Source organism: Camelina sativa, chromosome 15 (genome assembly GCF_000633955.1).
Source record: "Camelina sativa cultivar DH55 chromosome 15, Cs, whole genome shotgun sequence".
In the NCBI taxonomy this organism is placed as follows: Eukaryota; Viridiplantae; Streptophyta; class Magnoliopsida; order Brassicales; family Brassicaceae; genus Camelina; species Camelina sativa.
This window is the reverse complement of record NC_025699.1, coordinates 16,737,439-16,762,574: the sequence shown is the minus strand read 5'-3', so window position 1 is coordinate 16,762,574 and position 25,136 is coordinate 16,737,439. Positions and strand designations below refer to the sequence as shown.

At 32.8% G+C, this 25,136-nt stretch overlaps 3 protein-coding genes across 3 annotated transcripts; 1 reads left to right on the top strand and 2 right to left on the bottom strand.

Annotated features, from left to right (window-relative positions):
• Positions 619-1,934, bottom strand: LOC104748535. The gene is made up of 6 exons (XM_010470160.1): positions 1,768-1,934; positions 1,399-1,666; positions 1,198-1,309; positions 942-1,069; positions 770-857; positions 619-661 (listed from the first exon to the last, which is right to left on the bottom strand). Exons 1-6 carry the CDS (start codon positions 1,903-1,905, stop codon positions 619-621), a joined length of 777 nt encoding a protein of 258 aa, XP_010468462.1. The 5' UTR covers positions 1,906-1,934.
• Positions 3,264-4,582, bottom strand: LOC104748534. Its single transcript, XM_010470159.1, has 5 exons — positions 4,481-4,582; positions 4,206-4,399; positions 3,873-3,996; positions 3,554-3,763; positions 3,264-3,467 (listed from the first exon to the last, which is right to left on the bottom strand). The coding sequence occupies exons 1-5, from the start codon at positions 4,580-4,582 to the stop codon at positions 3,264-3,266; spliced, it is 834 nt and encodes a 277-aa protein (XP_010468461.1).
• On the top strand, positions 23,551-25,136 carry LOC109129321 (leucine-rich repeat extensin-like protein 4; the record flags this gene model as incomplete). The annotated part of the gene is given in 1 exon segment (XM_019237256.1): positions 23,551-25,136. A coding segment is annotated over 1 exon segment (1,403 nt), but the record flags the coding sequence as incomplete, so codon positions are not given.

Sequence of the window (25,136 nt, the reverse complement as noted above, 5' to 3'; positions counted from 1 at the left end):
ATTATATATATATATATATATATATATATATATATTAGTTTAGTTGATTATTAATTTATGATATTAATGGGACCATATTTTTACATAGGATTTCTAAAAAAATTATTATTTTATTAATTTATCGAAATGTGTCATTTCTTACACCGGCCCAACTCGGGACCGGAAGAATTTATTAATTTATAGGGAGTATTAATTTAAAGAGTATTAATTTATAGAGGTTCTACTGTATATATAAAATTTAACAATAAAAAATCATAAGATTAAAACTTAAAACAACCGAGTTTTTAAAAGAACATGACATCCCTACTATTAAAATGACATCTATTATGTATATGTGTATAAACAAATTCATAAGATTTGTCATTGTTCTCTATGACCATATTATTTTATCTAAATAGCAAATAAAAGGAGATATCATTATAATATATATAATATATATAAAATTGACCAATAGAAAATAATAAGATTAAAACTTAAAAATAACCGAGTTTTTAAAATAACATGAGAAAATAAGCACGATGAGACAAAATGTCTCTTATTTCACAGCGAAAATAAAGCCAAACTACAAAGTAACTTGAAAGTCGACGACTTCATCATTTACTCCCTTGAAGCTCTCCCTTAATAGATAAAGTCATCATCACTATCAAGATTAAAGGAGACCCTGAAACATATCATAATAATATATAATCAAAATGATAAATTGTAATAATCAATAAATGAGAGATGAAAGTATGTATGTAAACAACAAATTATGAATTTTAAAGCTTACCTGTTTCTGAAATCAGTTACTTCAGTATATGGAGGATCAAAATAAATAGTAGACACTCCAGGAACACTCAAAAGTTCGATGTCTTGACCTATTGTGAAGAATTCAGATTTTTAAAATTAATAACTTTAACCATAACAGCTACTTCTATATAATAAAAGTAATTAGCTTGTACCTCCATGAGTAAACTTAGCCCTCCAGAAACGTAGAACCCCTATGATAGGAGTTGTATAAGAAGGAATCCAATAACGTTGAAAGTAGTCGGCATGTTCATCATAAGCAGTACAGTGAATGACTTCATGACTACAGGAAAAAAAAATTAGAATTAGTTGTATCTAGTAAATACGGAAAAAGATAATTCAAACAATGGTTTTGATAGTTGGTTTGGTTCCGAATTGCATGAGATATTTATTTCTTCTTGTCCTTATTACTTTTGGTCTTTAAGATCGAAACGCAAAACTCGGGCCCTTTCCTCATATTGAACAGCTCTTGGATCATCGACATAGATCAATGGTTGGACATTGATTACACGTCCCATGATATCTATAAAAAATATTAATGTTTATATTAAATATCATAATCATAAAATTAATGTAAGTTAAATCACAAGTAAATTAGAATTAAAAAAATACCTAAGCAGCGATTAGTTATAGCATGATAACTATCATATAGTCTATCAAAAGACACATACTCAATGAAATGATTGTTAGAACGTGGGTCAGTATCTTCCACAATGGTATCTTCCCTAAACACGATCCGATAGTAACCTTCAGTAATACGGATAGCTCTGCTGCAATTTATGACGTCAAAAGCGGAAAAAACTTTCCATGCATCTTCTTGGATGTCAGACTTGAAAAATTCAATAAGACCATTTGGTATAGTTACTACCATTTTGGTCCCCTGAAATTGATAAGAAAAAAACAAAGTCATATATATATATATATATATATATATATTGTTAATTAGGTCCTAAATCAATGATAAAAAGTTGCAAAACTTACGAAGACATCACATACAACCAACTCGAGAGAGTCTTCCCCATCATCTGTTTTACGCCACATCCTTAGGATCTTCACACACACGTTCCACTTCAGATCATTGGACGGATATATGGTGGTTAATCTGCTAAAATTAGCCATATTCGTGAAGAGAAGATATCGTGGTGAAATAAGAAGTGTTTTAGGTTAATGAAAAAGTGACTTCACATATGGTTTGTTTTTATAGAGCAAATTTATTCTTTTAGATTTTTTTGATTTATTTATAAATTTAATGAGTTATCAAATCTGCATGTTTTACTGTTTTCAAAAATAGTGAAAACCAAGTGTTTATATTCAGAGGATTTATATATATTCATTGTACATATCGCCATTTTTGAAAACATATGGAAAGTTAAGATTTTGTATTAATAGTTGGTTGACCGGATTAAGATGAATCAACTAATACGGTATAAATAGTATATTTATTTGATTGATATATACATTGTATAGGAAGATAATATTTAAATCATGTTATTACGGTACAAAAGATCTTACACTTCATGATTACTACCTAAAATATTATTAGGTAAAATTATTTACTATATTCTTGATATTTTTAAGTTGTAGCAGATTCCCTAAGATATAGTTGTACGAATATTACAGATTTTCTAATAATATTACTTGATAATATACAGAATTATTTTATTCTAAAGTGTAGATTCGTTTTTAAAATAATAGTCTGGTTACAGATAAGGACAAATCAACAAACTGAAAAACAACTAAATTGATAGGGTTTGGTTATACATTTTTTAAAAATGAGATATATTATGATATGATTCTGAATATTGATTGACTTGTCGAATCAATTTTATTAAAGTTATAAAGCAGGAAAAAACAAATTAATAGATTTGAGATGTGTGAAATATTCTCACTTACCAACTGAAGCTGTATTTTTATATATGTTACAGTTTTTTGGTTTTAATTGCATGTGATGGTCTCTTTTTAGAGAGTGGTGATGTGTGAAACTGTTTGTAACGTGATCTCTTTTTGAATGCATGAGAAAAGTTTTGACATGACAATTGAGTACGAATTTATATGTTGATGTGTTCGTATATGTGTTATTCAAATAGAGATCACATCTTACAATTGTTTCACATGCAAAAATGTGTATTCATATTTAGAATAAAAGATATAGTATAATGCAGTTCTTTCAGCTTTATTCATTAAACTAATCATTAAAAAAGTAAGATGTATAAGTATGATTTTAACTGATTATAAAAAAATAAGTTTACGTATAAGTATGAAAACAATAAGCAAAACCAATGTATAAATATAAAAAGTCTCAAAGTGAATAGATAAGGAAACAAAGGAATAAATGTATAAATTGAAACGAAGCAGAATATTAAAAAACAATGACACCAATAGTCTCACAAAGAACTCATGAAAATGAAAACCATAACCAAAATCAATATGAAATTTCAAAGTCTCAAAGTGGATAGATAGTAAAAATCAAAAGAAAATTAAGTGAACAAATTGTTAAGTTCCTTAGAAACACCAGCAGCAGTAGAATCTTCCACTTTTTGTCCAGAGCAATGTTTTTTGGATGTAGATAATTGGTCCTCTCCTTCGGTTTCGTTTGATGAACCTCTTTTTGATGATGGAGTGGAAGAGGTTGAAGCATCCACATCTGATGGCTCACTTCCATCAGTAATCATTAATGAACCCTACAATGTAATAAACATACATCCAATTTGAAACATAATATAAATCTTCTACCTTGAAAGTATATAAACAATAAAAATACTAATACCTGACCACCAGACATTATTGAAGAGGGATCTACATAAGTATCTGAAGGGACAATCTCTAAATCACAGTTCAACCCTTTAGAGCATAATGCAGCTACGTTGTAAGTGATGGAGCTCCCCCTAATATTTTTCAACTCAATAGAAAGGAGAAACTCAAAAGTTTTCCCTTCTAAAGCTTTAACTTCGGCAGGGATGGATTCAGGATCCTCCAGCTATTATAGATATAAGTAAAGTGATTGTTATCATGCAATTGTTTACGGAACTAAAACAATAGGATATAAAATTAAAAAACCAAATATTACGATAAAGATGATGATATACCAAGTCATATCTATTGTTAAGAAGTTCTGAAGATTGCATTCCAACCATATCAGCAGCGAAGCTATCAAACACCATACATTTTGCTTCTCCAGTCTTGTCTTTAATTTTAAGATAAATCCAGAACCTAAATATAGTTTTATGTTGAACTATTAAAAATACATGAACTTAGTTATAGACTGGAGAAGGAAAATGTTAACACACTAAACAACTATCAAACCGGATCAGATCCGGAACATCTAAAATATAAATACATTTTGCTTCTCCAGTCTTATCATAAAAATTATATTGTGAACTTAGTTATTATGGTAATAGAAATACGTATAACTAACTTACTTGGGAGAGACATTTTTAACATACTGACAGCAAACCTCACAATAGAACTTTGGTGCTGGTTTATTCTTTTCATCTTCCAACTTAATGCCTTGCTCGAGGATGGTCTTTTTGTTGCATTTCTTACACGCCATATAGACCCAAGAATAATCTCTATCGACTTCAGTTATTGTACAGGTAGTGCGACACATCCCTACCTATAAAGTTTCATAAGAAATTTAATTTTCCTAAATTTATAACAATACAATGAATAATAAAAATGTTTGGCAAAAATATACCTCAAATGCATGAAGGACTTCTTGGATAGTCTTCACAGGGTATTCTTCTAATTCTTCCTTTTTAGGTTTTTCCCAAAACACTTTCTTTTGCAATGAATCCATGATCGTCAATTGCAAGCCATCATTGGAAAGCCTAAGATAAAAGTAGAACATTACTGTATTTGTTGATATACAAAATAACTATATATATATGAAAAATTTGAAGGAAAAAACTCACAGTTTCCTTAGATCTTCAGCTTCAGTAATTTCTGGATTAATTATAACTTGAGAACAGTCCCAATGATTTTGAACACTCCAAACATCTATATGAATGGTCATTCAAACTAATTTATTAAAATATTGATTACATAATGTTAAAATGTAGTATAATGTCAAAGCACTTACCATTGTACTGATTAACTTTAGCAAACCTAATTAAGCAGAAAACAATACCATCGGTAGACTCGTGGCAAGCTTTACTAATTATTTGGGAGCAGGTACCCCAAAGAGTACACAAAACACGTGTATCCCTGTGAAAATTGGAATCTTTAAAAATTGGAAGAAGGCGATTTGCTATATTATAAGATACAAAAATATGAAAAACATATATTTAAATACGTACGCCGAATTTCTCAAGTGGAAGTCAACTTTTGTTGTTGGTTTGTTTGTCGTAGTTATTTCTTTGATTTCACCACAATCGACAACTTGACCAAAGAAATCTGAGATAAAACATGTTGAATAGATTAGAACAACTAAATAGGTTATATCATTCGTAAATGTAACATAATAAACGTACCGAATAACAAATTTTCATTTTGCTTCCCAGAGAGGACAGCATCATAAGATGCAAATGAAAAAAACATATCATCAGATATATTTTCAGAAGGGTTAACACTTGTCCTGGATGTGAAGACAATCTTCCACTTCAATTCAGATAGCTTGACTGACCCATAAATAGGAGATAAATTAAAAGTTGAAATTAGGTTCCAATTTCCTTGTTGAAGTTTTCGCTGAAAATTCATGATCTGATCCCTTTTCACCGTAGCTGCTATCTTATCACCCTACAAAATATTATTTTTTAAAAAAAATTATAAGTATTATAATTATATGCACTATATAAGAAAATAAAGAATGATTACTAACCGCAGAGTCTACTAAAAACATTTCAATAGTTTCTCCAACTTTAACGTTGTATTGCCTCCACAGATGCAAAATCCTCACATCTATAAGCCAGTTAGTGCGATAAGGCCTGAGAGACTTTAGAGGAGAAATGGGGAGAGGTGAGGCTAACATTGTAGCTTTTTGTGTGTTTCTTGTGTATTTGTTAACATTTTGACCCTACTATTTATATTAATGTTAAAAAACTGAAATAAACATATAAACGATAATTACGGTGATTTTAAAGATATATCCCAAGATAATTAGGGTGATTTTCAGAAATCTCTCGAGAAATTTGAGATTAGATTTATTCCATTTCAATATTCGGATAATATATTTTGTTATATTTATTCCGATAATTTTAGAAAAGAAGGATATATATGGATAGTAAAATCTTTTTTTCTTGATAGATTTGGATACGTCTCAAATTTGGTTAGTGAGATTTTGAACTTCCATATATCCCTACTATTTATATTAATGTTAAAAAACTGAAAGAAACATATAAACGATAATTACGGTGATTTTAAAGATATATCCCAAGATAATTAGGGTGATTTTCAGAAATCTCTCGACTAACAGAGTCCAAGATTTATTCCATAACAATATTCGGATAATATATTTTGTTATATTTATTCCGATAATTTTAGAAAAGAAGGATATATATGGATAGTAAAATCTTTTTTTCTTGATAGATTTGGATACGTCTCAAATTTGGTTAGTGAGATTTTGAACTTCCATATATCCCTACTATTTATATTAATGTTAAAAAACTGAAAGAAACATATAAACGATAATTACGGTGATTTTAAAGATATATCCCAAGATAATTAGGGTGATTTTCAGAAATCTCTCGACTAACAGAGTCCAAGATTTATTCCATAACAATATTCGGATAATATATTTTGTTATATTTATTCCGATAATTTTAGAAAAGAAGGATATATATGGATAGTAAAATCTTTTTTTCTTGATAGATTTGGATACGTCTCAAATTTGGTTAGTGAGATTTTGAACTTCCATATATTTACAACTTAATTTACGGTATATTTGAAAATTAGAATCAATTTAGCATAAATTACCTTCCTTTACATCCACTGGAGTAAAAAAGTACCTGCTAACAATTTGGGATATTAGAATCAACTTAATTTACGGTATAAGATACGAAATATATAAAACAGAAATATTTTGAATTTGCCATATGGTCGATCAAAAATAATAAGTATGATAATTTGTGTTTTAAATTGTTCTATAGAAACTTTAAATTTGGGTCTAAGTCTACTTTTGAAAATTGGAACAGGTAAAGTAAATGTTTTTAATATATTTATTCGATCAAAAAATGTTTTTAATAAATAGGTGAGGATATGGGGTACTCTAATGGAAACTGAATATTGAGTTTGTTTCGACCAATTTATTTTCCTTGTTCAGTCAATCAACAACATTGGGTTTGTCCTGTTGATTATATTTCCGGGTTGCTTCTAATTATATGGTTTCGAATTTTATTCCTGATTTATGTTTATGATTATGCTATGTGATGACTGTCGTAATTTGTATAGGTAGAAAAATATTGATTACATGCACCATGATAGAAAAAGATATTATTTCTAATTTATTATAACTTTTACATGATAAGTAAGCAGAGGAATAGATAAAAAACTGAAACAGAAAAAAATATTAAAAAACAAAAACACCAATTCTTCAATCTTATATTAATCCTCGTGCAAAACATGCTTCCTTGTATGATGGATAAACAACTCCATCATAAGTACGTAATTCTTCATCACTCTTTGGTCCTGTCAGAAAACGGAAAAGAAGTTTAAGGGATATATTTCCATTAAACTTACTTGAAATAGACGTAGTTCTTCGGCTATTGACTGTTCTCTTCCTCCTTTGAAAAGATTTTCCTTTAGGATCCCAAATGTAAAACGCAGGTAGCTCCTCGAGAGTGAGTTGTCTTGCTACGTCACAATTACGGTTTAGATCGAACCAAGCCTTTAGTATAGGATCTTGTAAATCTTTTTTAGTTTCCGGGGTAGTCATATTATGAGAAAATAGTAATTTGAAATGTTTTACAGGTAAATCACACATTTGTGCTTTATTGGTTAAGAATAAAGTAAGCTAATTATATACGTGGTGAGAGTTAGGGTTAAAAGATGATATTCAGACGATAATTACGATGATTTTTTAAAAAAAAATCACATAAATCTCTCGACTAACAGAGTATATGGTATATTCCATAACCATATTCGGTTACCATAATTTGTTGTATTTATTCCGATAAATAAATTATACCGTATCTGTGATTTGAATATGGGACGTATTGGGTTACCATATTCATAGGGATACCATAATTCTGAAAAAATGGATAATTTTAAGAATGAGTAATTTTACCGTATCAATGTTTTCAACATGGGCTGCATGATCCATTTGTTGGCTTCATTAAAAAATAACAAAACAAACGGTTAGGATGATGTTTTCTTTGACGGTGAGGATGAACGCTTAAGATCCAGATAAACTAAAATGGGTCAAGGAAGATCCGCGTCTTTATCTGTTTCCATGGGGTTGGAAATTTCCTTTGTACCCTTCTTTAAAATCGTAAATTTGGTCATAATTGCAATGGCATTGTATTGTAATTTCTTACAAAACAAAGGTTTTTTTCAGGCAATGTTTTACGATTAATAGTAGGGATAACTAACACTAGTTTCGTACAATTTCATTAAAATTAAAGTGTATAAATATTGTGTGTATATATAACGAAATAAACATTTAAAATACTAAAAAAACGAATGGTGTGAACTTTTTTTTTTTTTTTGGTGTGCAAATGAATCGTGTGACCTAATTAAGAACTTATTTCAAAAATTAAGAGTTAGGCCATTGATATGAACAGATCTAGGTCTAGTATATGAATCGATTTAGGTTTATGAATCGGTCACAAGCTTCCAAGGAAATTTTATATGTCATTCCCACATTGACATAAGTGAAAATTAATTTAAAGTTTTAGTAGGTATTCCTGCTTTTATAATTAGGACGACACAAGTAAAAAATATTAAATTAAAAAAAAAAGATTTGGTACTTGAGTTGAGTTGGCATTGTGGACTTTAAACTTCATTTCAATCTCATTAACATGTAATCCCCAGTTTTATTATTTTAGACTTAATTATAATTAAACCTAGATGATTGACCTGTTTAACTGTTTCGCGTGGGTAGATGCACCAATACATTTCAATGATTATAAAAGTTTAGTTTTGGTCGTTTCATTTTAAATTCGAAAAATTCAACAGCTTCAAATTTTTTAAGTAAATACAATTTTTGCTATAAATGACAAATTATACTGCATATAAGAGATATACGTTGACTGATTTTTAAAAAGATAGAATGTCAATTTTTATCTATAAAAAAAAAAATCTACAGTAGGAGTCGGAGCTTGGTCCTGATGGGGCAGGTTTGCATTTACATATGGCAAGTGTGTGATGAGAAGTGGACGCATTGTGTTGCACCAATCCCGAGGATAAACTTACCTGAGATCATTAAGGCCATGGACGATGGTGACACGGAGGATGAAAGTGTTGTCACGCCTTCTTTATGATGCTGATAGTATTATCCAATGTTCCTTACGGGTAATGGTTTTGAGATTTGATCGTATCTTACAATCTCCATAGATTCTTAACTCAGCTGCATATATTTTCTTGAAGGTTCCTAATATAAACATAGCGGGATGTTGGGCTTACTTCACAAGTGTCATAACTATTAAATCTGTGCATAAGACCAAATTACAAAGTATTATCAGTTTATCACTCACTAAATCTTGTTATCATCCGCCTACACAAAGCAAAATCGACCAATTATTTTGGATTTATATTTTTTTGCTTCAATCCTTTTGGATTTCTATTTTTTTTTTTTTTTTTTTTTTCTCTCATCTAAGAGCTCATGTGAAAGGTTAAAANCTTTGTCTTTCTCTCATCTAAGAGCTCATGTGAAAGGTGTATAAAAAGAAGAAAACTAACATTCGTTATTATATGAGTCCTAAATATTTTGATAAACTAACAAAAATTCAAGTTTTGAATTAATTACTAGATAACCTCGTGATGAAAACTCTTTAGCACTTTAGTTTTATCGGTTATTAAAATACAATCAATTAGACAGTTTCACAATAACTTTTTGCAAACTATAGTCTATCTTTAATATATTTTTTTATCTAACTAGTTTAAGTTTAATTTTTCATTTGCATTTCGTTTACAAATAAAATGGCATTCTAGTTATGAATAGTTTGAGTTATTTGACGACATACAATTTGTTAAGATTTTCATATTTTCATAAATATCTAATTATTGGAAGATAAATATAGTATTTAATTTTCGTAAATATCTAACTATTGAAAAACAAAAATAAAGATAAAATCTAATTTACAAATATTTTTTTGTAAAAACCTTTTTGCAAATCACACAAACAAACGGTTTAGTTTACTCCATAATAATATACTACTATAATAATGTCAAGTAAGTAACGGTCCTTTTTAGGCGCCTAGCGGATACCTTGGTACGTAGAAGAAGAGTTCGATAAGCCAATCGTATTACATGGCACGAGATATCAATGACGTGAAACTAAAAATGAAATGAAATTAGCATTTATGGTTGGAAGGTCGCTTCCGGGACATAAGTGTGTAAACCGGTGAGAGAGTCAAATGAGTGATCGTAAAACCGTTACGAAGCTTCCACAAAGTCTACACAACAATCTCTATCAACGCGTTATGAGTGGGTTACGTTCGCTCACTCCAATGCCAACCAGTTTGCTTTCACCAATTTTTTTGTCTTTAGTCTTTACTTTCAGTCAGCATTTAATTTCTTAATATTTTTATTTATTGATTTGACAAATATATAGTTCAAGAAAAAGGTATCTTCGTTGTTGAGGCTATCAAAGCAAGATGCGCTGTTCCGAATTTTTTCTCGTTAAGAAAATAGAATCTTGTGTAACAAGAAAAAATAAAATAAGGAAGTCCAAATAGCTGCAAGGGTTGAAGCCGCCTCGACGGACACCTTGCATCCTCCGGAGATGATAATTCATTGTCAAGTTGATGGTTCGTGAAAAGTTACGGATCCAAATTCAGGTTTAGGATGGTGGTGTGGTGATGGTGAGAATCAGACTTTAGTTTTGGGTGCCAGATGTCAACGCCGCAGTGCATCCCCACTTCATTCAGAGCTGGAAGCATAATTATGGGCGATGGAGTGTATCCTTTCCAGAGGAATTGATTGCTGGAGATTCGAGACGGAGTCTGCCAAGTTACTAGCGATGGTGCAAGCTCCGGAGTAGTGGCCGGCCTTTTCTACGCTTTTTGATGAGTTTCAGGTGCTTAGTGCCTCCTTGCCTCTTTTTACCCTTTCTAAGATCCCAAGGACGTCCAATGTGAAGGCGGATAAGCCCGTTCTTCTAGAATGCTTTTGTTAGAAACGATTTTTGTAAACAACTTTCCTCCAGTTTAGGCAACCAATCAAGGAGTTTTATTTTAATCAATGTTAAGTTGAAAAAAGAAATAGAACCTAAGTTTTTCTTTTTTAAAATAGAACCTAATTTTCTATATTTTTGGTCTAGTTTTGGATATAAATTTTCGCCTGAAAGATGTAAACACATTTTATTTACATGAGTTGTGAAATAGAACAGAGTTATTCGATGGTGAAAAGAGAAATTAGTTAGAAAATACTGTATGTATGTATGTATTCACTAATTAATTAAGTTAACAAAATGGAGCTTCATTAAAGAGAGATTATTCAATTCTGCATGTTTTTAAAACATAATTTTTGTAACGTTTTAAAATTATTTTCTTGTATTCATTTCTTGCAGCAACATGCACGTACGTTTCATTTGTTGTAACGCCCTAGTACTTTTTTAACTATTAATAAGGTGCTGATGGATTTGTGATGAGAATTATATTATTTTCTTCCATGCACGAAAGTGAGGGAGATGCTGCTTATAGGAAGAAAATTACAATAGAAATATAACCTACTTTCTTTATATCATAAGATAAATACTAATATGAGGAAATATTCACAAATAACTTTAAGGTATTCCATTTGGGAAGTGAATTGAATAATGAACACGAAACACTTCTACTCTTGTCAATAGTAATGAATTACTATAAAGAAAGGTTTGTTGGCTTCTCAGCCTTTACAAGATCCTGGTAATGGTGAAAGTATGTGCATATTTTGCTAAGTGATCCGCTATTTGATTTTCCATTTGGGAAGTGTGAACGCAGAAGACTATGCCGAATTATCAGTTACTAATGTGTTTATGTTTGTTATATGAGAAAATTATTAGTTACTTTCATATAAGTAGGGTATGATTTCTATTTGTTTATCCATGGAGAAGACGTATACCTGTAGTTTCCAAATATATACGAAACATGCATACATATCTGAGAAGACATTCGAAAATTATTTTACTATTGTAATATATGGTTCATTCTAGTTCTTCCATACTAATAAGCTCTTTCATCAAGGAAGAACTGGTTTTTGGTGCAACACTTTCATATTTTCAATATATTGTAACAAGATCTGAATAACTTGTATTAATTCATTCATATGGAGACACGAGCTCGTGAATCAGTGAAACTTGCATTATTCATGGGACCTTTTTGGCCCACAAAAAAAGTGTTAGAATACAAAATTTGTGTGTTTGGAGTTTGGACTATGGAACGATCGATATATATGTACTTCTTTAACTGATTTGAATGTTTTATATATACGTTCCAACTCACTCTAGATGTTCTAAATTCCTCCACTTGTTTTCAACATAAAAAAAAAACATATGAATTATATAGAAAACAAATCCAAAATCCATGTTTTAAGTTTTAACTCCTTTTGGCACCGAAAAATGTATCTTCTTTAGATCATTCATCAGCTATTTTGCCTAAACTATAGTTTTAACAATATGATTTGGGCATCTCCAACCCCACTCTATTTTAGAGTCAAAACTCTATTATAGAACAACATTTGCTCCAATCCTACTTTATATTTTACTCTAAAATAGAGAAAATGATAGGATTGTTCTATATATAGAGCAACTCTATTCTCACCTCTATTTTTTTACACTACCTCTATTTTCAACTATAAAATAGAATAATACATTAAAGGAAAACAATGCTCTATTTTAGAGTTACTCCATTTTAGAGAAAAAAATAGAGATATACATTGGAGATGGTCTTAATCAAAGAATAGGATCAACTAAATTTAATTTAAATAGTACTCCCTCTGTCTCACAAAGATTGATATTTTGGGATATATTTTTGTCCCACAAAGATTGATGTTTTGCAAATTTCAAGAAGTAATCATTTAAAATATTAAAATTTTTGAATTGTTATTGGTTTATATTTTCTCTCTCTACCAAAAAATAATTATAAATTAATTAACAAATAAAAACTAAAAATTTTCTTAATATGTGTGAAAGTCTCAAAACATCAATCTTCATACGTGGTTATGCAAAGTAAAAACATTTGTCTTTTTTTTCGTTAAAGTAACATGTTATTAAATTCTGACTATCTAAAAGATCGACACATGTCGGCGAGCTCAAAGCCCTCGAACATCCCGCTGGTCTATTTGATATGTAGAAAACTGTCCCCACACGGTTTGCTTCGTTGCGGCAATAACTAAGAAAAACTGCTCCAAAAGCAAATTTAATTAGACAAATAAATCTTTTTTGATTACTACTAAAAGCGATTTGTTTGGTTCTTTTTCTTTTTTTAAACATATAATTAATGATTAATAAAACCTTTGGTAGTTAGGCTGTTAGGTGTCGCGAATTCTTATAATTTATTAGTACTAATAAACCTTAATGGAGTCGGTTATCAAATAATTTGTATCTATGCTTTTCTAAGGATAGTATACATTTATATAGAATGAACAAAAGATTCGAAAATGTTTCGGTTTTATAATAGTGTTTTGGGGTTTTAAAACAGTGTTATACTTGTGTGCCTATCTTTTATGAATCATAATTATGCTGACTTGATTCTTTTTTTTAGTGCTCCTTGCCAAAGTCATGCCGTGAAATCATAATCACCATACATTATAAGTATGCAGAATTTGATAGATTAGTAATTTTAAATTTGAAAATTATTAGGGTAAATCTAGTGTAATAGGCATTTATCATTCATTTTATGATGTGTAAACATATATTCCAAGCAGCTACAAAACCAGTAATAAGTAATAACAAGAGAAGCTAGCACATCTCACTACCTAGCTAGGGAGAAGCTAATATAATGAGACAGATAACATCACACAAAGCTCCACTAGTTGAATACGTTCGATTTTGTGATGCATTATTAAGAACTACAAAACTAATCCAAATTAAAGGCACTCAACACTCCTGTCTTTTGTGACCATAGTCGTTCGTTCGTTATGTAATAAATCTCCAAAAATATAGAAGAATTAACGCATAATGCAAATAATGACGAAATACTGCAAGACTAAATAGATGCCGTCGATTTTATTTCTTTCATTTCAAACTCTTTTAATCACATCAATATCTGATTGATGACCATATTTAAACAAGACGGTTAGAAAATTTCGAACGGTTTCAGAGAAATTAGTTAAAAAGAAAACAGTTAAAATAGCGGAGAGAAAAGATGGTGCGATCAAAGATAGCGGTTAAGTATTTAGTTTGATTGGTAACATTGTAGCGGTTGAATAGTATTTTTTTTTTTTTTTGGACAAACACTTGCTTTCATTTATACAAACAAGAACAAGTACAGATAGAAGGATCTAAGGGATCCCATAATTAGTATAAAAAAAATTAGTTTAGATAGAAAATGAAAAATATGAAATATATAAATATTATTTAATTCATAATATGAAATATGAACATAGTTAAATGAAAATTATTAAAATGCAAAAAACTAGTTTTGTCATAAAGATAGTAAACTATCATAAATTATAAAATTAAATTGAATTAAATATATTCTTGTCATATATATTATATGAAATTTATTTTTCTTTCTTTTGTTAGATAAAAATAATCAAATGTCAAAACAAAGAATAAAATGACAAAATAAAATTTTTGCAACTTTTACATATGTACATCACCAAACGTTTGGTTTTCCAAGTGGTTGAACTTGGTGTTTGTAATCACCAAAACTAAGGTTTAACCATCTTTTTCAAACTCTTTCTCTAATCAAGAGTTCCAACCGTCTTCTCCAACCGCTTTGTTGATTGGTGACTATTAGAGCGGTTCGTTTGCAAACAATGTTAATAAGTGACACCAATCAGAACCATTTTGTTTTATCTCAAAACACGATAGTGATTTGTAGGATCTTAACATAGAAACCAATATTATATGAGTTTTTTTTGTATACACTACTACACTGTTCAAAAAAAAAACATTTTTCTTATCTAAATTATATTATTTAGGTCCGAATTAAACAATATCTATACTAGTATTTTTGCAGCAGTTTTTGTTCAAAAATCTGTTTTGGAAAGTTTTTGCATTTAATGTCATTGAATGCTTATATTCATATCCAAACAAGTTTAGTTAGTTTTCTCTACTATCCTTATAACTAAACAGAATTAAAATATTTTAAATATCCATATATATAATATTCTATAATTAATATAGATATTTAGAATTTTTATTTCATATTAAATAAATTTATTCTCCTTTCATCTTTTTTTTTATTTTAAAATTCAAATGTAGTGAATCATCATATAATACATAAAGTTAATAAAAATGTGTATTTTCCTGCATATATTGTGCTTTAAATTTTTTAAAACAAACATATATTACTCAATTAATATAAAAAGTGTGTGTTCAACATACATATATAGTAAATTTACCGTATATAGTAAATTATAGAATTTTAAGAAATTATAATTTATAACTGATATATCTAAACTTGATAAAAAGCTTAAAATTATGAATGTTTAAACATACTAAAATTTTAACATAACACAAACGAGTTTATTACATGACAGGTTATATGACATTACATGATTGATTTGATAATAGTAAAAGATAAAATATCATTAATATGATATTTTAATATGGGTTAAATCCTTATTTTACTATTTTAACAACATTATATAAAATATGTTGAGTCAAACTGAGTTAATTAAAATTGTATTAAACAAAAATTATTATTCGGTATATCACAGAGCATAATCGAGTCATAGTCTAAAATTGTTGTGCGGTATACCGCGAGTCATAATCTAAAATTAACAAAAGTCTACATTAGCAAAATTAGTATTAAATAATACATCAATAGAAAAAATAGAAAAAAAACTTGTCCCGTGGTATACTGCAGTCATAATCTAGTATATATATACATATGCAACAATTCTTTCGCAGAAATATTTAATCTTTCAATGTGCATATATATATGGATACTCAGCACTTAAATAGACTAAAGCCATCAATTTAGAACAATACTTGGATTCATCCCTAGGGGTGAACCTATTCATTCACCACCTAATAGAATAAAAAAATAAAATCTGTATACATTATTAGAAAATTAAAAACTTAAACCACTCTTTTATAAACCCATACCGATATATAATTTCATTCTAATTGTAAAATATAAATCCTAACCATTTCATTTGTAAACCCAAACCGATATATAATTTCATCCCAATTGTAAAATCTAAACCCTAACCATCTCATTTGCAAACCCAAACCGACATATAATTTCGTTCTAATTGTAAAATTTAAACCCTAACCATCTTACTTGTAAACCCAAACCAAAATTTAATTTCGTTCTAATTATAAAATTTAAACACTAATCACCTCATTTGTAAACCCAAACCGACATATAATTTTATTTTAATTGTAAAATCTAAACCTTTACCACTTCATTTGTAAATCCAAACCGACATATAATTTTCTTTTCATTGTAAAATCTAAACTCTAATGACTTTATTTATAAAGCCAAACCGACACATAATTTTGTTCTAATTTTAAAAATCTAAACCAAGCCAATATTTAACTTTCCTTAATTAAAATTGTACAGAATTGTTTATTTAATTTATTTTGATTTTTAATTTAATTTTGATTTATTTTTTAAATGAAATATTAGATAGAAGATTTTGATTGGTTGAGAGGAGAGGAGGTGAACAAAAAGGTTCACCTCTAAGCATGAACCTAAGTATTTTTCATCAATTTATATGATATTTTTGAGTTGGTTTTGTCATGAAAACGATTAAAAAAGAATTATCCACTAATTGCCAATATATCTTAGTTATTAACCTAAATATAAGGGACTAGAGGTGAACCTAAGTATTTTTCATCAATTTATATGATATTTTTCAATTGGTTTCGTCATGAAAACGATTAAAAAGGAATTATCCACTAATTGCCAATATATCTTAGTTATTAACCTGAATCTAAGTGACTAGACACCACACCAACCTTATAATATGGTTTTATATATTCTGATTAACAAAAAACCAACTGCGTAATAGTTAACTAATTGTTGTGATCCCTTTGTCAAGTTCATCTTGTGAATGCACATACGTCCAAAGCAGCCACACTTTGACGTAGAAATAAAACATCTTCTGAATAACAATAGTATTAACAATAATAATTTCAAGAAACAAAGACCTAATAAATAAACCCGTGATCGATCGATAGAGAAAATTAAATGTTACAAACAAAAATGACAATAAATCAAAACACGATCACAACCGATACGGTTCAAAAAATCGTCATGAACCACACCGACTCTTTCCCCCATAACCACCTTCTCTACTTTTGATTTTATTTCTGCATTATTATGTAACTGCTTCTTTTATTATATAAGTTTGATATTTAATACTAACAAAAAGAAGAAGTAGGATACACCAAACACTAATTAATTTTAGTATTGACATTATGTCTATTTCCGTGGAATTTGTTGATATGGATTTTTTTTTTTTTTCTTTTGTGACATCTTCAAGAAAAATAAAAGAGGCTAAAAAAGCTGGCAAATCGAAATTATCACACCTTTGACCATATATACACTAAATAGTAGTATGAATTAAGATGAAAGCTTAGTGGTGGAAAATGAGAACCACTGATTAATTAAAACACTGAGAAACAAATAAAGAAAAGCCAAAAACTATGCACAAATAATACTTGTTTGGTAAAGACATCTTTAGCCCATAATCAGACACTCTTATCTTCTTTTGGGTATATGTATTTATAATCTCCACATAAAATCATCACGTTTTTTTATACGTACATTTCAAAACAATATAGAATTTAAACGGCGTAATATGTTTTCTATACAATCAACAAAAAAGAGTGTTGTGTATATCTTCTTCGGGTGATTTGGGAAGCATTGGAGAGAAGTGAAAACTATAGAACAAAATTGTAGAATCAGAATATCAAAGTATCAAAAACTATATACCATGCATAATTTTTAGTTTTAAAACTCTAGAAGTGATAGATCACCTATTTGTCATTTTAGAATTAGGTCCTGAAAATAAGTCAAACTAAAAAACTCCTAGGCACGAGTTTCCAGGTCAACCGCAAGAAGCATGGAGTTTTCAAAAAACCAGATCTTACCTACTACTTTGTTCTAAAAAAGTATTATCCTGCAGTCCGTGTCCGAATGCCGAAGTCTACCATCGGCCCTTCACTTTCTTTCGGCAAGCCTTCCGCCACAAATCACCGGCTTTACACCCATCAATGAAGAATTTTGTTCGTACCTTCATCTTCCCAACTCTGAAAATCGGTACCGGAACTCTTTCCTCAACTGTTCTCATCTCTTTCCAACTTTATTTTGTTTAAACCTTGTGCCACTGTCTAAAAATCTTACCGCCTGGTAAGTAACCCTAACCAAACCCGTGTTTGCCTTAACTGAGAAAACCTAGCCACCATGGCATCAAAAATTCCCTACCATCTGAAAGGGAAAGGTGTGGACAGAGTCTTCTCTCCCCCTTCCCCAAAACGCCTACAAGCCCCAAAACTGGATACAAGTCATCTCATAGAAGCTAATGCTCTCACCCTGATTGGAAGACTTACCAACCCGTCAAACCAGCGCTTATGGACCATGTTCCCCTTTCTTTCAAACCGCTGGAACTTAAAAGGAAAAGCCACATGCTCAGTTCTGGGAAAGGGATGCTTCCAGTTTAGCTTCGAACTTGAGGAAGACCTGCAAAAAGTCCTTAATAATATACCATACCATTATGACCAATGGATGGTAATCTTGCAGCGATGGGAACCAACCATTTCAGAATCTTTTCCCTTGCAAATTCCATTATGGATCGAGATCCAGGGGCTCCCAAAACACTAATGGCAACCAGCCATGCTCAATCTGATCGGCGAAGCTTTAGGTGATATACTTGACATGGAGATCACTACTTCGACAGTCAAACTCAGAGTTATTATAAATGGCCTTCAACTCCTGACAAAAGAAACTATCGTTGAGTTCCCAGACGGTAACGAAGCTTTAGTGACCCTTGAATATAAAAATCTGAAAAACCATTGTACTTACTGCTTTAGACTCACCCATGAGAAGCGAAACTGTCCCGGATACACTGCTGTCAGAGAGTCAAAGGAAACTTCGAACCCCCAGGAGTCTTTGCATGACCAGAGGAAAGGCAAAAGAAACTACTACACTCCAGCTGATAATTTCCTGCAACCAAAAGAAAAACACCATTACCTGGAACCCAAAAGAGAATTTTCTACGCGCTCTGTGAATCATCATCACCATGAGATACCTGAAAAAAACCCCAGACATCTCCAGGACAACTCGCATGCTTCCCTCGCCTCTCAAAAGAAAAAACTTGATGAGGAATGGTACCAACATCATCATCACTCCGATATAGGATCTCATGGCCCTCGGTCCCCTTTCGATAGACGACCTTCACCAAAATCCTACAGCAACAACCGAGAGACTTTTGAAAGAGTCTACCGTTGCCGTGATGATGGCCATCGTAAGTCAACTCTAATTTGGAGAGAAAAGCCTTCTCCATGACCAGAAAACTCTGAAACCTCAAGATCAAGATGGCCTCCCCTTGAGAGAACCCTCTCCTCAAGCATCGACCAGAACCAAGGGGAAATCTCCTCTCTAAATATTGCTTTTCTCTCTGCCTATAAAGCAGAGGAAGATTACTGGAAACAAAGAAGCAGACAGCTTTGGTTAGCTTTAGGGGATAAAAAACACAAGCTATTTTCATGGTACCACCAGGAGCAGAACTACAATCAATAAATTTTCGGTGATAGAGAATAAAGAAGACTTAGCTGTGTACGAGGAAGAAGGTATCCTCCGGATCATTACTGACTACTTCACAGAAATGTTCACCTCGCATCCGGGAGAGAGACGAGACACTGTCAAAGAAGCGATCAAATCGTGTATCTCCTCGGTGATGAACAATTCCCTAACGGTACCACCCTCCCCTGAAGAAATCAAGAAGGCATGCTTCTCTATCCATCCAGATAAAGCACCTGACCCTGACGGTTTCTCTGCTAGATTCTTCCAGTCCAACTGGGAGACGGTGGGGCCAAACATTGTCATCGCAGTACAATCCTTCTTTTCCTCTGCTAACTTACAACAGTCTATCAATAAAACTCATGTTAGACTCATCCCAAAAATCTAAAGTCCTAAAAAAATGGCGGATTACCGACCCATTGCTTTGTGCACTGTCTTCTACGAAATCATCTCCAAGCTGCTATCCAAAAGACTCCAACCAATCCTGCAACATATAATATCTGAGAACCAGTCAGCTTTTGTTCCAAACAGAGCAATATCAGACAATGTTCTGATTACACACGAGGTACTTCATTACCTCAAAACCTCAGGAGCCACAAAGCAATGCTATATGGCGGTGAAGACCGATATGAGCAAAGCCTATGATCGGTTAGAATGGGATTTCCTTGAATGTGTCATGCAAGAGATGGGCTTCAGTCAAACGTGGATACAATGGATCATATAATGTGTTTCCACAGTATCACACTCTTTCTTACTAAATGGAGCAGAACAAGGACCTGTCAATCCTGAAAGAGGGATCCGCCAAGGCGATCCTCTCTCCCCCTACATGTTCATTCTCTGCAGTGAAGTCTTGTCGGGACTCTACTCTAAAGCTCAACGGGATGGACGACTTCCCGGTGTAAGGATAGCTCTAGGTTGCCCTAGAGTAAACCATCTTCTATTTTCAGATGACACAATATTTTTCTGTCGCGCTGATGGTCGAAGTTGTTCAGCACATCTCAATATCCTGAAGAAATATGAGACTGCATCAAGACAGATGATAAACAAGGCAAAGTCAGCAGTTACTTTTTCATCTAAAAGATCTGAGGAGACAAAGAGTGAGGCACAACGCATTCTAGGAGTTCAAAAGGTGGGAGGTTTAGGAAAATACTTGGGCTTACCTGAGATGTTTGGCAGAAAGAAAAGGGACTTGTTCAACCACATTATAGATCGAATCAGACAACGGGCCCAAAGTTATTCCTCCAAATTTCTCTCTCCCGATGGTAAGACCACTATGCTCAAATCAGTCCTCTCGGCGATGCCCACTTATACTATGTCATGCTTTAAGATCCCCAACTCCCTATGCAAAAGGATTCAATCAGCCCTTACTCGCTTCTGGTGGGATTCCTCTGAAGAGAAAAAGAAAATGTCATGGTTAGCTTGGACCAAGATGACAAAATCAAAGAGAGATGGGGGGTTAGGATTTAGAGATATTACCAGCTTCAATGACGCCCTCCTTGCAAAAGTGAGCTGGCAAATTCTCAATCCAAAGTCCTTATTAGCAAGACTACTCCTAGGCAAATATTGCAAATCTATGCATTTTCTCACATGTCCGGTCTCATCAACAGCCTCTCACGGCTGGCGAGGTATCTGCATTGGGAGAGACTTATTAAAAACTCAACTGGTAAAGGCTATTGGCTCTGGGGCTGAAACTTCAGTCTGGTATGATCTCTAGATCTCCCTGACCTCAACCGTAACAACTATGGGACCACCACCAAAAGATTACCAACATATGTGTGTTAACGAGTTACTTTGTCCCGACTCTAAGACTTGGGATAGAGAGAAGATACGACAGATTTTACCTTACCATGAGGGTGAAATCCTTCTTCTCAGACCAAGTAAGTTTGATGCCTCAGACCGCTATCTCTGGCTCCCTACCAAATCAGGCGAGTATACTGCTAAGCCAGGATACCATGAGGCATCAAAAGAAGGCAAACACCATGCTCACCAGGACGAGACTCTGAGAGATTTCAACTGGCTCAAAGATGTGTGGAATATCCGATGCTCCCCTAAAGTGAAGTTCCTCCTCTGGAAAGGTCTAAACAATGCTCTCCCAGTAGGGAGAAGCCTGCAGGAGAGGAATATCAACCCGTATGTTGTATGCCCCCACTACAATGAACAGGAAACATGTCTTCACTTATTCTTCCATTGCTCCTTTGCTAAACAAGTATGGAACCTAGCTCCTTTTGAACAAACACCAAACCCGGATCTGATCACCAATTTGTGACAGAGGATTAAAGTCACTAATAAGTTAATTTTCTTACCCCTGACTGGTGTATGCCAAGGAGTCCTCTCGCCGTGGATCTTGTGGGCGCTTTAGGCCACCAAGAATAAAAAGATCTTCGAGAAAAAATCACTAAGTGGCCCGAAAACTATAACTGCAGCCATACAGCAAGCGAGAGAGTGGATAGCAGCTCAAGATCTGCCATCACATAATCATAATTTTTCTCAAATCCCCTCAAATCCGACAATCAGATCACACACGATCCGCTGTTTCTCCGATGCAGCGTGGAGAGCCGAGTCGCTCGAAGCCGGTTTGGGATGGATCTTTTCTGACTACCCACCGTTGTCGGAGACACATGGCAAAGCACTGATACAGACAATGAGCACCCCTCTTTTGACTGAAGCTTTGGCTCTACTATCTGCCCTCCAGCATGCCCTCGATCTGGGCCTCAAAAACATCAATTTTGCTTCAGATTCGCAATAGCTGATCAAAGCACTCCATTCAGAGCCTTTCTCCAAGGAACTCTACGAGATTTACCACGACATCCTTCGTTTATCTTTAGGTTTTGACTCTTGCACTTTCTCTTTTATCAAACGAGAGAACAATCAAAAAGCCGATTCTCTAGCTAAATCGGTTTTGTTACCCACCTTGGTTTGTAACAATTAATTTTAATGAAATTTCGGTTTGATAAAAAAAAATCTAGAACTGATTAATTTTTGTTGATTTACTAGCTATCGGTATTTCAATAAATATTTGATTATCCAAAATGGGACATGATAATATTAGATTTCGTCTTTCTAAAATTGATGATAAAATTAGTCGATGAAACCTATTAAACAAATGCGAAATCTAAAATACCAAAATTCAAAATCAGTCCACAAAACTAAAAAAAAAAAATGATTTGATATCAACATAATACCTTCTAGTCTTTAGATATTTATAGTTTCCTCAAAATAAAATAAAAATAATAAGACAACAATTTTTTGTTTGGATGTTACAGTTTCACATTCTTTAGAAAAAAATTGGGACCGATGGAGGAGGTACTTCTATCTAATTTCTCCTTTAACTTATTGCTAGCATCTAAAAGTGTAAACCTTTATATACTTCCATTGATGTTAAATACTTAAATCCATTTATCTTCTCAAATAAAACCTTTATGTTCTAAAATATATAGATGGTGACCTACAAATAATTGAAGAAAATATGGTACCACAACTTAAAAAACTTATAAAGTTGATACATATACACACATATCTCACAATGGGCTTATTTATATAAGATTTGGTGAAGAAATAATACAATAAAACTGAGCAGCTTAAGATTGACCCAAAACTTTAAAAATATGAAAATATAAAAAACAAGTATAACGTATACTTTGCAAACTACGAAGACGCTCCATTCCAAAAGCCAAACTCCACAAATATCGAAATTTTTTTTAATATCTTTCTAAAAATAAAAAAGAAAAAAAAACGAATAAGTAAGTGTAGGCCTGAGCTGTGTTTGAGCTGTCTCTCTTTCTCATTTAAAATCCCCACCTCACTCACTCTTCTCTCTCTCTCTCACAACACAACTCTCAAAAATCCTCTAATTCTATTTTCCCATTTTACCCTTCCTCCTCTTTCCAATTTTCCAAAACCTCTCTGCCAACTTAACCTCACCGCAGATGTATCGTATACTGACTACGACGACATGATGAAGAACACCACCACCACTACCACTCACTCTCTCCTCCTCCTTCTCCTCTTCTTCTTCTTCTTCATCCTCTTCTCCTTCTCTCATTCTCTCTCAATCTCATCCAATGCTCCTCTCTCTTACAACGAAGTCAGATTCATCCAACGCCGTCAACTTCTCTACTACCGCGACGAGTTCGGCGACCGCGGCGAGAACGTCACCGTAGATCCATCACTAGTCTTCGAGAATCCGAGGCTTCGTAGCGCTTACATAGCTTTACAAGCTTGGAAACAAGCTATCCTCTCTGATCCTAACAACATCACTTTGGATTGGATCGGATCCAATGTCTGTAGCTACACCGGAGTTTTCTGTTCTCGCGCTCTCGATAATCGCCGGATCCGTACCGTCGCCGGAATCGATCTCAACCACGCCGATATCGCTGGGTATTTGCCTGAGGAGCTTGGTTTGTTGACAGATCTGGCTTTGTTTCATGTTAATTCGAATCGTTTCTGTGGAACTGTGCCTCGTAAGTTCAACCGGCTTAAGCTTTTGTTTGAGCTTGATCTCAGTAACAACAGATTCGCCGGGAAGTTTCCGACGGTGGTTCTTCAGTTACCGTCGTTGAAGTTTTTAGATCTCCGGTTTAATGAGTTCGAAGGAACCGTACCAAAAGAGCTTTTTAGTAAACCTTTAGATGCGATTTTCATTAACCATAACCGGTTCCGGTTTGAGTTACCGGAAAATTTAGGTGATTCTCCGGTTTCGGTTATCGTTCTTGCGAATAATCATTTCCACGGTTGTGTTCCGACGAGTTTGGTAGAGATGAAGAATCTTAATGAGATTATTCTGATGAACAATCATTTGAATTCTTGTTTGCCGGCTGATATCGGAAGGTTGAAGAACGTGACGGTGTTTGATGTTAGTTTCAATGAGCTTGTTGGTCCGTTGCCCAAGAGTGTTGGTGGTTTGGTGGAGGTTGAGCAGTTGAATGTGGCTCATAATTTGTTGTCTGGGAAGATTCCGGCGAGTATTTGTCAGCTTCCCAAGCTTGAGAACTTCACTTATAGTTATAATTTCTTTACTGGTGAAGCTCCTGTGTGTTTGAGGTTGTCTCAGTTTGATGATCGGAGAAATTGTTTGCCGGGGAGACCTGCTCAGCGATCTTCACGGCAATGTTCAGCTTTCTTGTCACGGCCGCCGGTGGATTGTGGATCTTTTGGTTGTGGTCGTTCTGTTTCACAGCCTCCTCCTATTGTAGCATTACCGCCTCCTCCTCCGCCGTCGCCACCTCTACCTCCACAAGTCTACTCTCCTCCGCCATCACCTCCTGTTTTCTCTCCGCCACCGTCTCCCCCTGTCTTCTCTCCTCCCCCACCCCCGCCACCTCCTACACCACCAGTATTTTCTCCTCCACCACCACC

Coding starts and splice junctions, on each gene's coding strand:
- LOC104748535 (XM_010470160.1), bottom strand. CDS start 1,905: ATGGCTAATTTTAGCAGATTAACCACCATATATCCGTCCAATGATCTG. Junction 1,310..1,398: donor TATAACTAATCGCTGCTTAG/GTATTTTTTTAA, acceptor TATTTTTTATAG/ATATCATGGGACGTGTAATC. Junction 1,070..1,197: donor TTCGATCTTAAAGACCAAAA/GTAATAAGGACA, acceptor TTTTTCCTGTAG/TCATGAAGTCATTCACTGTA.
- LOC104748534 (XM_010470159.1), bottom strand. CDS start 4,582: ATGGATTCATTGCAAAAGAAAGTGTTTTGGGAAAAACCTAAAAAGGAA. Junction 3,764..3,872: donor TTAACAATAGATATGACTTG/GTATATCATCAT, acceptor TATCTATAATAG/CTGGAGGATCCTGAATCCAT. Junction 3,468..3,553: donor CAATAATGTCTGGTGGTCAG/GTATTAGTATTT, acceptor ATTACATTGTAG/GGTTCATTAATGATTACTGA.